Genomic DNA, 12571 nt, shown 5'->3' with positions numbered 1-12571 from the left:
TTTCACTTACCAGATGTTTTGTTAGCATTTTTACATAGGGCATAGTACATGCTCCACGGATGGTGAAGGAATCCACATCTTGGGAAAGAAAAAAGTATGAATTATTTCATTCACAGTTGATGAATAGTTGGCCTACTTACTTCTGACAAAAGTACGAGTTTTTGGGAACTTCATTAATCATTAGTCTCCACCTCCAATTCTGGATTTATCTCCAACTCCATTAAGTTTTCCATGTTGAATTTGTGAAATAGTTTAAGATTTTTTTATCAGAACAGAAATACTAATTAAAAATGTTTGACCCCTCCTCTATTACTCTGACGATGATTAGTTTTTTCAAAACAATTCGTTAAAGGGCAATTTTTTTAAAGTTTCAATATAGATGCATGTGCAAGGACATTCGATGGTAAGTGCTTGTGCGTGACCTTCCTCAAACAAAAACATGCCTACTGCGCACCCGGTAGTTATACCAATAAAAGAACGCAAAATGCGAAATTTGACATAATTTGCATTTTTCCTGTTGCTGCTATTAACATGTCCCAGAGATGTATAAATAGAAATATGATAGAAATGATGATGATGATGATAGAAATCATCCGATTTCTATCAGAATGTGAGGGACATCAGGATTACGGGACCCTCTCACGGAACTCCTCCGTGTTGCGGAGGAGTTCAGTGTCTATTTCTCCACCAAGATAGCGGATATCCGCTCATCCCTTGACTCTTTGGCCAAATCTAGGAATTCTGACAGTGCCGTTGAAGAGGAGTCCTTCCTTTCGCTCTATGGCGAAAGTTGTTGTTTGGATAGGCTATTGCCGGTAACAGCTGAGTTTGTGATAAATCTCATTCTGTCTTCACCTGCAAAGTCCTGCTGCCTGGACCCATTTCCTACTCCTTTGCTAAAGAAGTTTGTAAGTACCTTGGCCGCTCCAATAACGAGAATTGTAAACTCTTCGCTGGCATCTGGTCGGTTTCCTGATTCGCTGAAGCATGCTGTCATCACGCCTCTTCTTAAGAAACCGTCACTGGATCCCCAAGATATGGCCAGCTACCGCCCGGTGTCTGGCCTTTCATTCCTCTCGAAGCTTATTGAACGTGTAGTTCTTTTTCGCCTCTCATCGCATGTCGCGGAATTCAATCTGCTGTCTCCTAGTCAATCTGCGTATCGGATGAACTACTCGACTGAGACTTCCCTGCTTTCCATCCAGAACGACCTACTCGTTGCTGGGGATGCTGGTTTGGGTAGTGCGCTCCTCCTCTTGGATCTCAGCGCCGCATTCGACACGGTTGACCACCGTATTCTGATTGAGAGGATGGCTACAGCTTTCGGTGTCTCTGGATCTGCCTTAAACTGGTTCCGGTCCTACCTCTTTGGCAGAACCCAATCGGTGAAGGCGCTTGGAGTTACATCATTCCCGGTACCTCTTCCGTTTGGCGTTCCGCAAGGATCTGTTCTGGGTCCATGTCTTTTTAACATCTACACCAGTCCGGTTCCCGCCATTGCTGCTGTCCACGGGGTTAAACTCAAGCAGTTTTCTGACGACACCCAAGGGTACGTCCACTTCCACCTTGATTCTCATCATCAGACTATGGCTCTTGGATCTCTCTCCGCCTGTTCGGCGGATATCGAGGACTGGTTTACCGCCAATCGGGTGAAGCTTAACTTCGGAAAGAGTCTGCTACTTTATACCATTCCACCACGTAAAGCCTCGGCCATTGTACTATCTCCACTTGTTGTTGGTGACTCTGTTCTTCCCCCTTCTAATCAAGCTCGCAATTTGGGTGTAACTTTTGATAGTGAACTCACAATGGTCCCTCATGTAAATGGCATTTGTAAATGTGCTTTCTTCCATCTCACCCTTATTGGTCGGATAAGGAAGTACCTTGATACAAAATCGGCCAAGTCCTTAGTTCATGCTCTTGTGCTTAGTAGACTTGATTATGCAAATTCTCTTTTGTTTGGCCTCCCGAAAACTCTGATGGTGAAACTGCAGCGCGTTCAGAACGCTGCTGCTAGGCTAGTTGTCGGTGCGGGTAGATATGATCGAGTTTCTGATCATATCAAGAACCTTCATTGGCTGCCGGTCGAGCAGCGGGTTGTTTTCAAGACGGCGGTTTTGACGTTTCGTTGCCTGAATGATTCTGCCCCAGTTTATCTGTCTGATTTGGTCAAATTGTACAAGCCCACACGTGATCTTAGGTCTGATAATTCCCGTACCATTGTATCCCCACCTTTTCGACTTGCGAAGTATGGGGGGAGGTCCTTTACATGTGCTGCCCCGTCCATTTGGAATGCGCTCCCTCTTTCAGTGAGATCTGAGACTAACCAGCGACTATTCAAGTCTCGTCTAAAGACTCACTTATTTTCTCTGGCTTTTCCCCGCTGATAAATTTGTTAAATTGTGTGTCTATACTTATGAGCGTCATTAGATCTTTCATTATGGATAGTGCGCTATATAAATATTACAATACAATACAATACAATACTATGAGTGTGACCAATATCCGGATAGAAACGCGACACGCACTGATGGGTAAACTAACCAAATGAAAATCTTTATGTTTATAGCAATCCGGTAAGGAATTTGCATAAGCTAGATAATAAATGTGCATGCGGCAACTATCAATGCTTACCTACAAATATGTAAACACAATCACACCAACTCATGTACTAGTGTTAAGTGCACATTTTTCATTTATCTAAAGTCATCTATGGTATAATTTAATAGCAGTAAAAGGAAAAAATGCAAATTATGTGCCAGTTGTCATATGCCAGTATGTTATTGGCTTGTCACGGATACGGGGGGCTTTTAGGTTGATCTGACATAATTTGCCTTTTTACTGTTGCTTCTATCAACTTATTCAAGATATGTAAATATAGAAAAATGAACAATGTCTACAACGGAGTAGTCCATCGATTGGTGCAATAAAATTTTCATAGTTTCGCAGGTGCTCATAAATAAACGCAATATGCCCGCTAGTTAACAAGTTAATGCACTTTTGACGGCAATAATATATATTATATAAGAAGGCACATGTTTATATATATATTAAATAGGATTGAATATCGTTAATATTTATCTTAGCCGAACTTTCCGTATCAACATAAGGGAATGAATAATCAATATTGCACTCTGATACTCATCCAGCATATACAATATCCACCTTTCTTTTTTCATACACGAATAATTTTAATGTTTTGATTTTTAGTCTATTAGCGTCTCAGCAATCGAATTAAAAATTATTAGATTGAAATCTACATTTAAAAAAAATAGCTTGTCATATATTAGCAAACCGATTCCGACCACCATGTCAGGATGGCCGAGCGGTCTAAGGCGCCAGACTCAAGCGCAAGCTTACTGGATTAAATCCGGCAAATGGAATTCTGGTCTTCGATAGAAGGCGTGGGTTCAAATCCCACTTCTGACAGATACTTTTTTAGACTAATTACAAGAAGGATATTTGCAAGTCATTTTTTAAATAAAAAAAAGGTATTATCTTTAATCTACGTTTTTCATACTACAGTTTATATTGAAGAACCCCTTCGTAAAAAACGGGATGCATTCCTTTTTGCTCTCAGTCTCACACCCATTTTGACAGTAAATACTGATATACCCTTGGGGTGGGGGTTGGGTGTTAAAATCGTCAAGATATGGAAGCCCAAAACCGCCACTTTTTCAATATACATTTTTTTTTTTAAATATCAATAGATAAAACAGAAAAGAATATAAAAACTGAAAAAAGTATTATATAAAAACCAAAAAGAGTGTAATATAAAAAACAAAAAGTTGATATAAAAAGCAAAAAAAAGTCAATATAAAACCCCCAAAAAGTTCAGTGTAGGCTATAATCCAAAAAAAGTTCAATATAAAAACGGCAGCCACCTAGCGGTCAAAATAATTACTTCATGCCACATCTCCACCCCCTTTATAGCCAGTTTGAATCCAGTAGTACAAACGGGGATTCTTGCGCGATAAGCGCATATTTGAGCATTTTATTTAATCACATAATTAAAAAACGAGTAAGCGCTTAAATAACGCTACTTAATGCGCATCGCTTTAAATTATTATTTTTTAAATTTAATGCGAAGGAAAACGACTGCGGCTGACTGCGGCGACTGGTCAGAGGAGTAACGCGAGCCCGTCTGTTTTTTCCAGCGGTTATCGCTGGTCCGTCCGCTGTTTTAGCGCTGTCGCCCGTCCGCTGTTTTCGACGGCTCATTATAAGCGAAAAATAATCCATTCAAATGTTTTGCGCTAGATCTAGCGCTATATCTAAGCGCGCGTGTCCTGGCAATTTGTTTGCGATAAACTAACACGCGATGCGCTAAATATATATTTAGCGCAATTCATTGCATCTCATTTTTTTTACGAAACGCGCAAGCGCTTGGTTAATTAAAGTAAATGGTTTCGGAAAAGAAAACCATTGCGCGACCGGACGAGTAGCACGTGCCCGTCCATTATTTCAGCGCTTATCATGAGTCAGTTTGCTTGTCGTAGCGCTTATCGTCGCCCGTCCGCTGTTTAATAAGGCGACTCGCTGCGCACGGGTTATGCGCGTTTTGTAAATAATACGCATCTTGCGCGCGACATGCTAAATTTTGAGCATTTTATTTAATCTTTAATTAAAAAACGGCGCTAGGCGTATAGGCTTGCGCTTAAATAATTTGAGCGCTTATCGCTGGTCCTTCAAGCTGGGTTAGCGTTGTTGTCCGTCCGCTGTTTTCAGCGGCTCATTATGCGAAAAAAAATTAAAACACATTTTCACTCTACATCTAGCGCTAAATAAACGCGCATGGCGCTAGTGATGTATTTGCGATTTACTTGCGCGCAATGCGCTAAATTATTTAGCGCAATTCATTCCATCGTAGCATTTTATGGAACGCGTAAGCGCTTCGTTAATTTAACTAAATGGTTCAGGAAAAGAAAACCATTGCGCGACTGGCTCCATTATTTCAGCGCTTATCACGAGTAATTTTGCTTGTCCTAGCGCTTATCGTCGTCCGTCCGCTGTTTAAGGCTGTTTCGCTGCGCAAAAAATGTCATAGTTTTAGCGCTGCGAAATCGTAAACTCGCTTATGATAAACTTAAGATTAACTTGCGCTCAATGCGCTAAATAGCCGGATTAAGTTCATTACATAAATTAAGAAGCGCTCATATAATTTGCTGAAATAAATATTTAGCGCAGATCTAGCGCAAAATATATTGACTTCATTATTTTTCGCGCTAAATATTTATTTTTGCTAGTTATTTCAACAAAGCTAATACAAGCGCTAATATGATGTACGGGCGCGCGCTTCTCGTCCCGTCTCGTCCATTTGCCGTAATCGTTTTCCCTTTCGTAACTTTTTATTAAAATTAACGAAACGCTTGCGGGTTTCCTAAATAATGCAATAAAATAAATTGTGCTAAATATAGCGCATCACGCGCAAGTTTATCGCAAACACATAGCTAGTCCCACGATCGCTTCGATAGCGCTAGATCTAGCGTGAAACATTTGAATGAATTATTTTTCACGTATATAATGATCCGCCGAAAACAGCGAAAGGACTAGCGGAAATAGCGAAAGGGCTCGCATTACTCGTCTAACCAGTCAGCGCAGTCGTTTTCCTTTGGATTAAATACAAAAAGTTAATTTAGAGCGATTTGCATTAAGTAGCGTTATTTAAGCGCTTGCTCGTTTTTTAATTATGTGATTAAATCCCCGTTTGTATACTACTGGATTCAAACTGGCTATAAAGGGGGTGGAGATGTGGCATGAAGTAATTATTTTGACCGCTAGGTGGCTGCCGTTTTTATATTGAACTTTTTTTGGATTATACACTGAACTTTTTGGGGGTTTTATATTGACTTTTTTTTGCTTTTTATATCAACTTTTTGTTTTTTATATTACACTCTTTTTGGTTTTTATATAAAACTTTTTTCAGTTGAATTTGTTTTTTATATATTCTTTTCTGTTTTATATAATGATATTTTGAAAATCATTATTATATTGAAAAAGTGGCGGTTTTGGGATTCCATAAAGAATCGTAGTGACGTAGTTTGAACGTTTCTCGAAAGTCTTGTGGTGTCTTGTCTGGTCGGTCTGGTTTTGTTTTGGTTGTTGGCACTTGGCAGAACTTTGGCACACTGATATCATATCTTCGTAAGGTAATTATAAACTTACACAATTATTTCTTAGTTTTATTCAAATATCTGTCGATCTAGAGGCAATATAAAGTCTATTTGTTCATAGGGATAGAAATAGTAAGACATGATGAACACAGAAAAGCTAAATATTTATTAGAATAAGTGTTTTATGTGGTTCTCTGTTAAACTTATGTTGACTGAAAAAAAAATTTCTTTTGGGTCCATAATAATAGGTTCTACTGTTTGGATTGTTATCACAACGTGAATTAAAATAAAATGGATGAAAATGAAAAGTTTCTGGAGAGAAAGAGGAAGTTCTCGTCTTCATTTCTTGATCAAGAAATTGAACAGGTTGCACCTCAAAACAAATTTGAGGTAATAATTATCAAATTATTTCATTTAGAATGTTTTTATAATGTCCATGCAATTTAGGCCTAATCAATATATTCAAAATAATTTTTTAAAATATATAATTCATCAGTTTAAACTTTAAAATATAATATCGTTGTTTTACACTTTTGCAGCAAATAAGAAACATTAGTGAGCAGAAGAACCAGCAGGTGCAACAAATGTTTCTGTCCGTTGGCAAGATGAAGAAAATCCATGCTGTGTTACTGGTGGACAGGCCATTGAACACAATCCTAGACAAATCAGAAGAAAAGATTTTAAGTCTAATGACCTGTTTGCGCCATCGTCTGCGCCTGCCGTTTCATTCCAAGATAGGAACCGGTAAACATAGCGTCACGGCCGACGATTGCTTCGAGTTCGACGATCTCCTAACCTCGAGAGAAATTGGTGGCGCTGGCAGTTACCCGTTTGTCTCAAATAAGGAAGTAACGAGCAACATGTACGAGACCTTACTTCAGCTTATCAACGAATTTGATGCAGCTGGAACCGCAGAGATTTTTCGTCTACTTCTTGAGCGGAGAATCGCTATTCCCTTATTTCTACCGGACTCCAAGAAGCACTATTTAAGCCTATTGAGGCACATTACCTTGCCTGACGGGATCCGTTTAGGAGAAGACAAGACACTGATGCGTGTTGCTGTGATCTCCTGCCGCCAACGGAAAGAGAGTGAAACTACTGAGATCCTCAAGAACCTCTTTCATGTTGAGAGCGTCCATTCCCATGATTTATCAAATGACTGTAACTTATCAAACATGTCCATAGCTGAAATGGGAAATGGTTTTGTATTACCGAGTGGACCTGGACGGGAAAAAGGTCAGCAGGTTTTGGTACTCCACGTTATTGGGGATTTCAAATCGTTGTGGCCGTTCCTGAACCACTTCGCTGACTGTTTATTAATCGAAGATTCTACTGTCGAAGAGGAGAGTTTCTGCCCGACGTTTCTCAAGAAAGAAGAAGAAACATCGACCAGCGGCAGTTCGTCAGATATGACATTAGCCTTTCCATTTGTCTGTGTTTGGAAACCTTCGTTAGGAGGAACTTTCTGCAAAAAGACGGAGCTAGGCGGTTTCCAGCAGTTTCACATCAACGGAAAGCTCGCTGGAAAAACTCTTACCATGATCAGAAAAGTGGTCAATATGGCAATGGAAAATGTTGAAACACAGTCCCAGTCTTATTCTAAAGAACGACTGAGTTTGTACCAAATTCCTATTTTGTTGGACGATGGATTCAGCGCGCTGGAGTGCGTGGCACCGACAGAAATCGAACGGAAAATCGCTGAATCAGCTGTGAACTTGGGAGAAATAAAGAAAAACAATTTCCTTTTACAGAAGAACTATAAGCAGCAGGCAAAACACGAGCAAGCTAAACTGGAGCAACGCCTGAACGAAGAAAAGTTTCAAGAAGAAGAAGCAGAGATCAAGAAATGTAAAGAATTGCGCCGAGCTGATGCCCGCGATGTTCAAAAACATCCATTACTTCAGCTCTTTCTCAATCTGTTAGCAGACGAAGATTCAAGTTCTCGTGTTCTGTCTATCCGTGTACTCGAAAAAGTTCTAGCCGAACGTGGTAAAGTAGAACTTGAGCCTCTATTGCTGAAGGTTAAAGACATGTACTCATCGTATGTCGAAAAGCAATCAAACAGCCCGAAGCTTAGCAACGATGAAATTAGAAAAGGAGAATTGAAATCAGCGCAAGATGAACTTGATTCGGCTAAAAGTGAACTGATCGAGAGCGTACTGAACATCGAACACCTGTGGAGAGAACTGAGTCATTTGTACACCGCCATGGAACCAGCAAGCCGGTCAGCGACAATCAAGAACATTCCTCGTCTGGCCGCTCAGCACTTACTCGATGGATTCTGTCTGGAGCTTCTTGATGGCGACTCCAACATGATCCATCTTGATTGGGTGAATGAAGTTTTGCGTGAACTCAAAATGCTGGTTGGAAACTTGAAACGGGAGCGCATCTTTGTCCTGTCCGTCATGGGCGTCCAGAGCAGTGGCAAGTCGACGTTGCTCAACACGATGTTTGGTGTTCACATGAGAACGAGTGTCGGACAGTGCACCCGGGGAGTCAACATGCAGCTGCTGGCAGTCGAGGGCCGTTCCGAATATGACTTCATTTTATTGCTGGACACGGAGGGAACTCGATCCCCCGAACATCACAGTCTTCCAGGCAGCGAAAAACGCGACAATCAGATGGCTACACTTAGTATTTTACTGGCGGACGCTACAATTGTCGTCACTCCAGGTGAAAATGATGCTGCCATCAAAGAAATCCTTCCTGTCGTGTTGATGGCCTACCAAGGATCGAAACTGGCCGAAGAGAATGGCGGCCGACTGAGCTCCAGGATGTTTTTCATTTACAACAGGATTGACACGAGCCAAAAGGACAAGTTGAACAGCATCGTTCAAACTCTAGGAACGTCCCTCCATGAATCTTTTAGCCAAGTGCAAAAGTTGATCGGGAATTCGGCCCACCTCAAGTCGGAGAGCAGTCCGTTCAGGAGCTTCAATCTTGACACGTCAAACGCATCCGGTAGTGACGTCTGCATCCTCGGCAACGTGAAAAAAGAGTTTGAGCCACCTGGAGACGTTCCGGATCCAGCCTTCGGTGAAGCTCTTGTCGAGTTCCGGGAGCACATCCATCGACGAGTGACTCATCGCCGTGAGGATGGAACCATCTGGAGAAGTAAGTCGATTGACGAATTTTCAAGCTATATAAAAGAAGTATGGAAATGCATCTGCTCGGCCGATTTCACCTTCAACTTTGCCTCTATTGTTGAATGCACCACTTTTGACAAATTGGATTTCGAGTACAAGACGATTGAGAGAAAATTAGCTGAAGCCTATCAAGATTCCTTTGACAGTATCACGAAGCTAATGATCGAAGAAAAAGGTGGAACGATTGGGTCAACGTCGGAGTGGAAAGAAAACGAAATTACCAACGAAAGTCGAATGTCATCGTTTGAAGCAAAATTACGCGAAGAAATGTCCGAAATTGAGCAAAGTTTGGACCGCGAAATGAAGGAGATTGTGACAGAAAAAGGCCGAGAAAAGTGGTGTCTTCAATTTCAAGAACTCTGGAAGATGAACAAGAAAGATCAAGCCCGGAATTGGGTCTTCAGTTTGAGGACGAGTTTCATAACTTTGTTTAATTACGAACACCACGTCGAAAGTTACAAGAAAAAGATGCGCCAGAGAATTAACGAACTCTTTAAATTGGACATGCAAGCGGGCCAAAATGACGAAAGAAATCAGATATTTGAAGATATATTTGACAACATTTTGATTGAGGCTCGTCAAGAATTTCCCCCGAAAGATATCCCTGCTGAAATTGTAAAGGTTTATCAGAACAGTAACTTGATCAAGAAAAGGCAGATTGAAATAAACCCGACTGCAGACCTTGCTTATTGTGAGAATTACCAAGAAAAGGATCTTTCTTCCAACTCCAATCCGTCGTTTTTGTGGAACACGAAGAAATATTTCGACATGTTGTATTCAAAGGTGTTGGGGAAGAAATGCCACCAAAATGTCATCGATTCTTGTCTTGATAGAATTCGCTTGATAGTCAATGGAATCGTGTCTGGAAAATTACGTTACGATGATAGCGTGATTTCAAATGCCATCTGTGATGTGGATGCAGCAATCACTGAACACAATGTTTCCTTAAACTCTGAAGTTCATCTGATGCATACCTACGGCCAAGTTCTAATTATCGATCTGATGCAACAAATCGAAAAAAGATGGGAAGAAGAAAATTCTGTATTTGCCAAACTGCAGCAGAGGACAGTCAAAGCGGATTTGCACCATTACTTCATGATGGTTTCCAGGGGCGTGGACAAGACTAAGCTGTTTGCCGCAACCTTGGCCAGCGCATTGGAGACGGTCGTCATTTCTGGTAATGTTGTTGATGGTTGTAGTTATTTAATTGTATTATGGCTTGTAATTTTGTTGTATTCTCTTTTTTTTTTTAGCTTTTGAAAAAGAAATGGTCAAGAAAACTTCGAACCGGATTCGTAACGAACGATGGTTGCAAGACGCCAGATTCATGCACAAGCATTTGGATCTCCACCTGGTTGATTTACTGGAAAAGAAGAAAATTTCTGAGGTGCTCGAGTTTATTAAGAAACCAAAACCTTTGTACGATGTGGTGCTTGGGCAACTTATTGCTCAAAAAGTTCCCGGAGTGGATGAAGAATGGCCAACTTTTATAAATCATCTGAAGCAAGCGATCACAAACGCCGCCCTTGCTACAAACGTAGTAAAAGGTAGGGCTCAGATGTTTGTTGACGAACTTCGGAACGAGTTTTTAAACGGCTACCTGCAGAGTGAACATCTAGCCTATGCATTTTTAATCGATTGCACTGGGGAATATGAGGACTGTGACAGTGAAGGCAAGATGGAGTTTCAAAAGATGTGTCTTAGCAGTTTGATGCAAATTCTGAATGATACAAAATCTCCCAACAATCAGCAAGATTTCGCCAAGGAACTGAACCCGCAAGTTGTCAAAAACATGAAGGCCTTGAATGATCCTGCGGCCCTTCCGCGTTGTGGTGCAAGTTGTAGGATGTGTGGGAGTTTATGCATCGAGACTGCCGATCATGACACGAATCTCAGACCACATGATGCGATCCATCAACCAGCAGGAGTCGCCGGAATTCATTGCAGCAAAAGCCGTACATTGTATTCTGAAACGTGCAGTCAGTCGTACGAATGTGATGCCACATTCCGTATTCACGAAAACGACCAGCAAATTCATAAATACCGAAACTTCGACAAGGTCTTCCCTGGATGGAAAAATCCTCGGATCAACGAAGAGTTACCAGTTCGAGAATATATTCTTGCTACTCACAATGAAGACCTTGCCAAAAAGTACAAAGTGAAACCTTGCGCTGATATTCCTTCAAGTTTTTTCCGCGATCTGGCCACCGTTAAGGATCAACTCACGAGAGAACTACAAAACTGAGGTGATACCGAGTCCATTCGATTTATAATTTCTTGATGATACGTATGCTATTGAAACGTGATAATGTATACTCAATCATGGAATGAATAGTGATGATTAATTCGGATTGATTGCTTGTGATGGGGAAACGAAATTTTTGATTTCTGTACTGTGTGCTAGATGTTTGGTTTTTTTTTGTTTTGTTTAGTTGAGTTCTGATTTCGTAACCATGGAAGATGTGATCGATGCGATCATTGTGAATGGTGACACAGATAACTAAGAATAAATTCACTCTTTTCTTCTTTTATAATTCGGCCTTTCGCCTTCCTTTATTTAATTAAATAACTCAAACAAAAGTAAAAATGGTTCACTCTTAAACAACAACATTTTTTGATGGGTTTACTTTCCACATGATTTAATGCCACGCTTCAAAACTTATCGGGAATCTTATCGGGCATCTCATGAAACTTCGCCGATTTTCCAGAGATTAGCGCATTATTGTCAGAAAGGTAATTTTTGTTTGAATTGGGAGAACTAACTCGAATAAAATATTTTGTTGTATGCGGTTGAGGGAGCAGCCTCCGCCCTCCAGGGCTCCAGTCACCTGCTGGTTAGCTGTAAAAATAGATTTTAGAAAACGAAAACTTTACATCTCATCCTCAATCTCCTGCATTAAGTGTATTTAATGCAGCATTTACCAAGGCTCAGATAGATGGAGGATGTTCTAAGGGCAACCCTCCTCATTCATTTTCAAAAATTAAAGCAATTATTATTATTATTATTTTTTTTTTTTGAAGCAAGATGTTTCGTTTTGTGACGGCTCTTTCAAGTGTCTGCGCTAAGCTCTGTTAAAATCAGGTTTTTTATTTGTATGTGTATGAATGTGCTCATTACTCTATCTACATGTGAAAAGCTAAAAGGAGTTTTTTAACAGGTTAGCAAATAACTCACAATAGTTATGATGAAATATCGGTTAACCGACTAACACCGGTTAATCGAAACAAACAGCGACGTTTTGTTTTATTTTTATGGCCATCGTCTGCTACACCACACAAATCATTTCTCCGAAGGTTTCCGCCTTTCCGTTTCGG

The 12571-nt window shown here is 40.5% G+C and overlaps 1 protein-coding gene across 1 annotated transcript; it reads left to right on the top strand.

Annotated features, from left to right (window-relative positions):
* Positions 1-6002: 6002 nt before the first annotated feature.
* LOC124207094 (interferon-induced very large GTPase 1-like) lies at positions 6003-11790 on the top strand. Its single transcript, XM_046604383.1, has 4 exons — positions 6003-6146; positions 6359-6500; positions 6650-10433; positions 10510-11790. The coding sequence occupies exons 2-4, from the start codon at positions 6402-6404 to the stop codon at positions 11499-11501; spliced, it is 4875 nt and encodes a 1624-aa protein (XP_046460339.1). The 5' UTR covers positions 6003-6146; positions 6359-6401; the 3' UTR covers positions 11502-11790.
* The last annotated feature ends 781 nt before the right edge of the window (positions 11791-12571 follow it).

This window comes from Daphnia pulex, chromosome 11, assembly GCF_021134715.1.
Source record: "Daphnia pulex isolate KAP4 chromosome 11, ASM2113471v1".
NCBI classification, from domain to species: Eukaryota; Metazoa; Arthropoda; class Branchiopoda; order Diplostraca; family Daphniidae; genus Daphnia; species Daphnia pulex.
Note: the sequence above shows the minus strand (reverse complement) of the source record. Positions and strands in the feature narration are given on the sequence as shown.

What these genes read in the sequence shown, in the direction of transcription:
- LOC124207094 (XM_046604383.1), top strand. Translation starts at nt 6,402, where the DNA reads ATGGATGAAAATGAAAAGTTTCTGGAGAGAAAGAGGAAGTTCTCGTCT. An exon ending in CACCTCAAAACAAATTTGAG is followed by an intron (nt 6,501 to 6,649) that starts GTAATAATTATC and finishes ACACTTTTGCAG; the next exon opens with CAAATAAGAAACATTAGTGA. An exon ending in GGAGACGGTCGTCATTTCTG is followed by an intron (nt 10,434 to 10,509) that starts GTAATGTTGTTG and finishes TTTTTTTTTTAG; the next exon opens with CTTTTGAAAAAGAAATGGTC.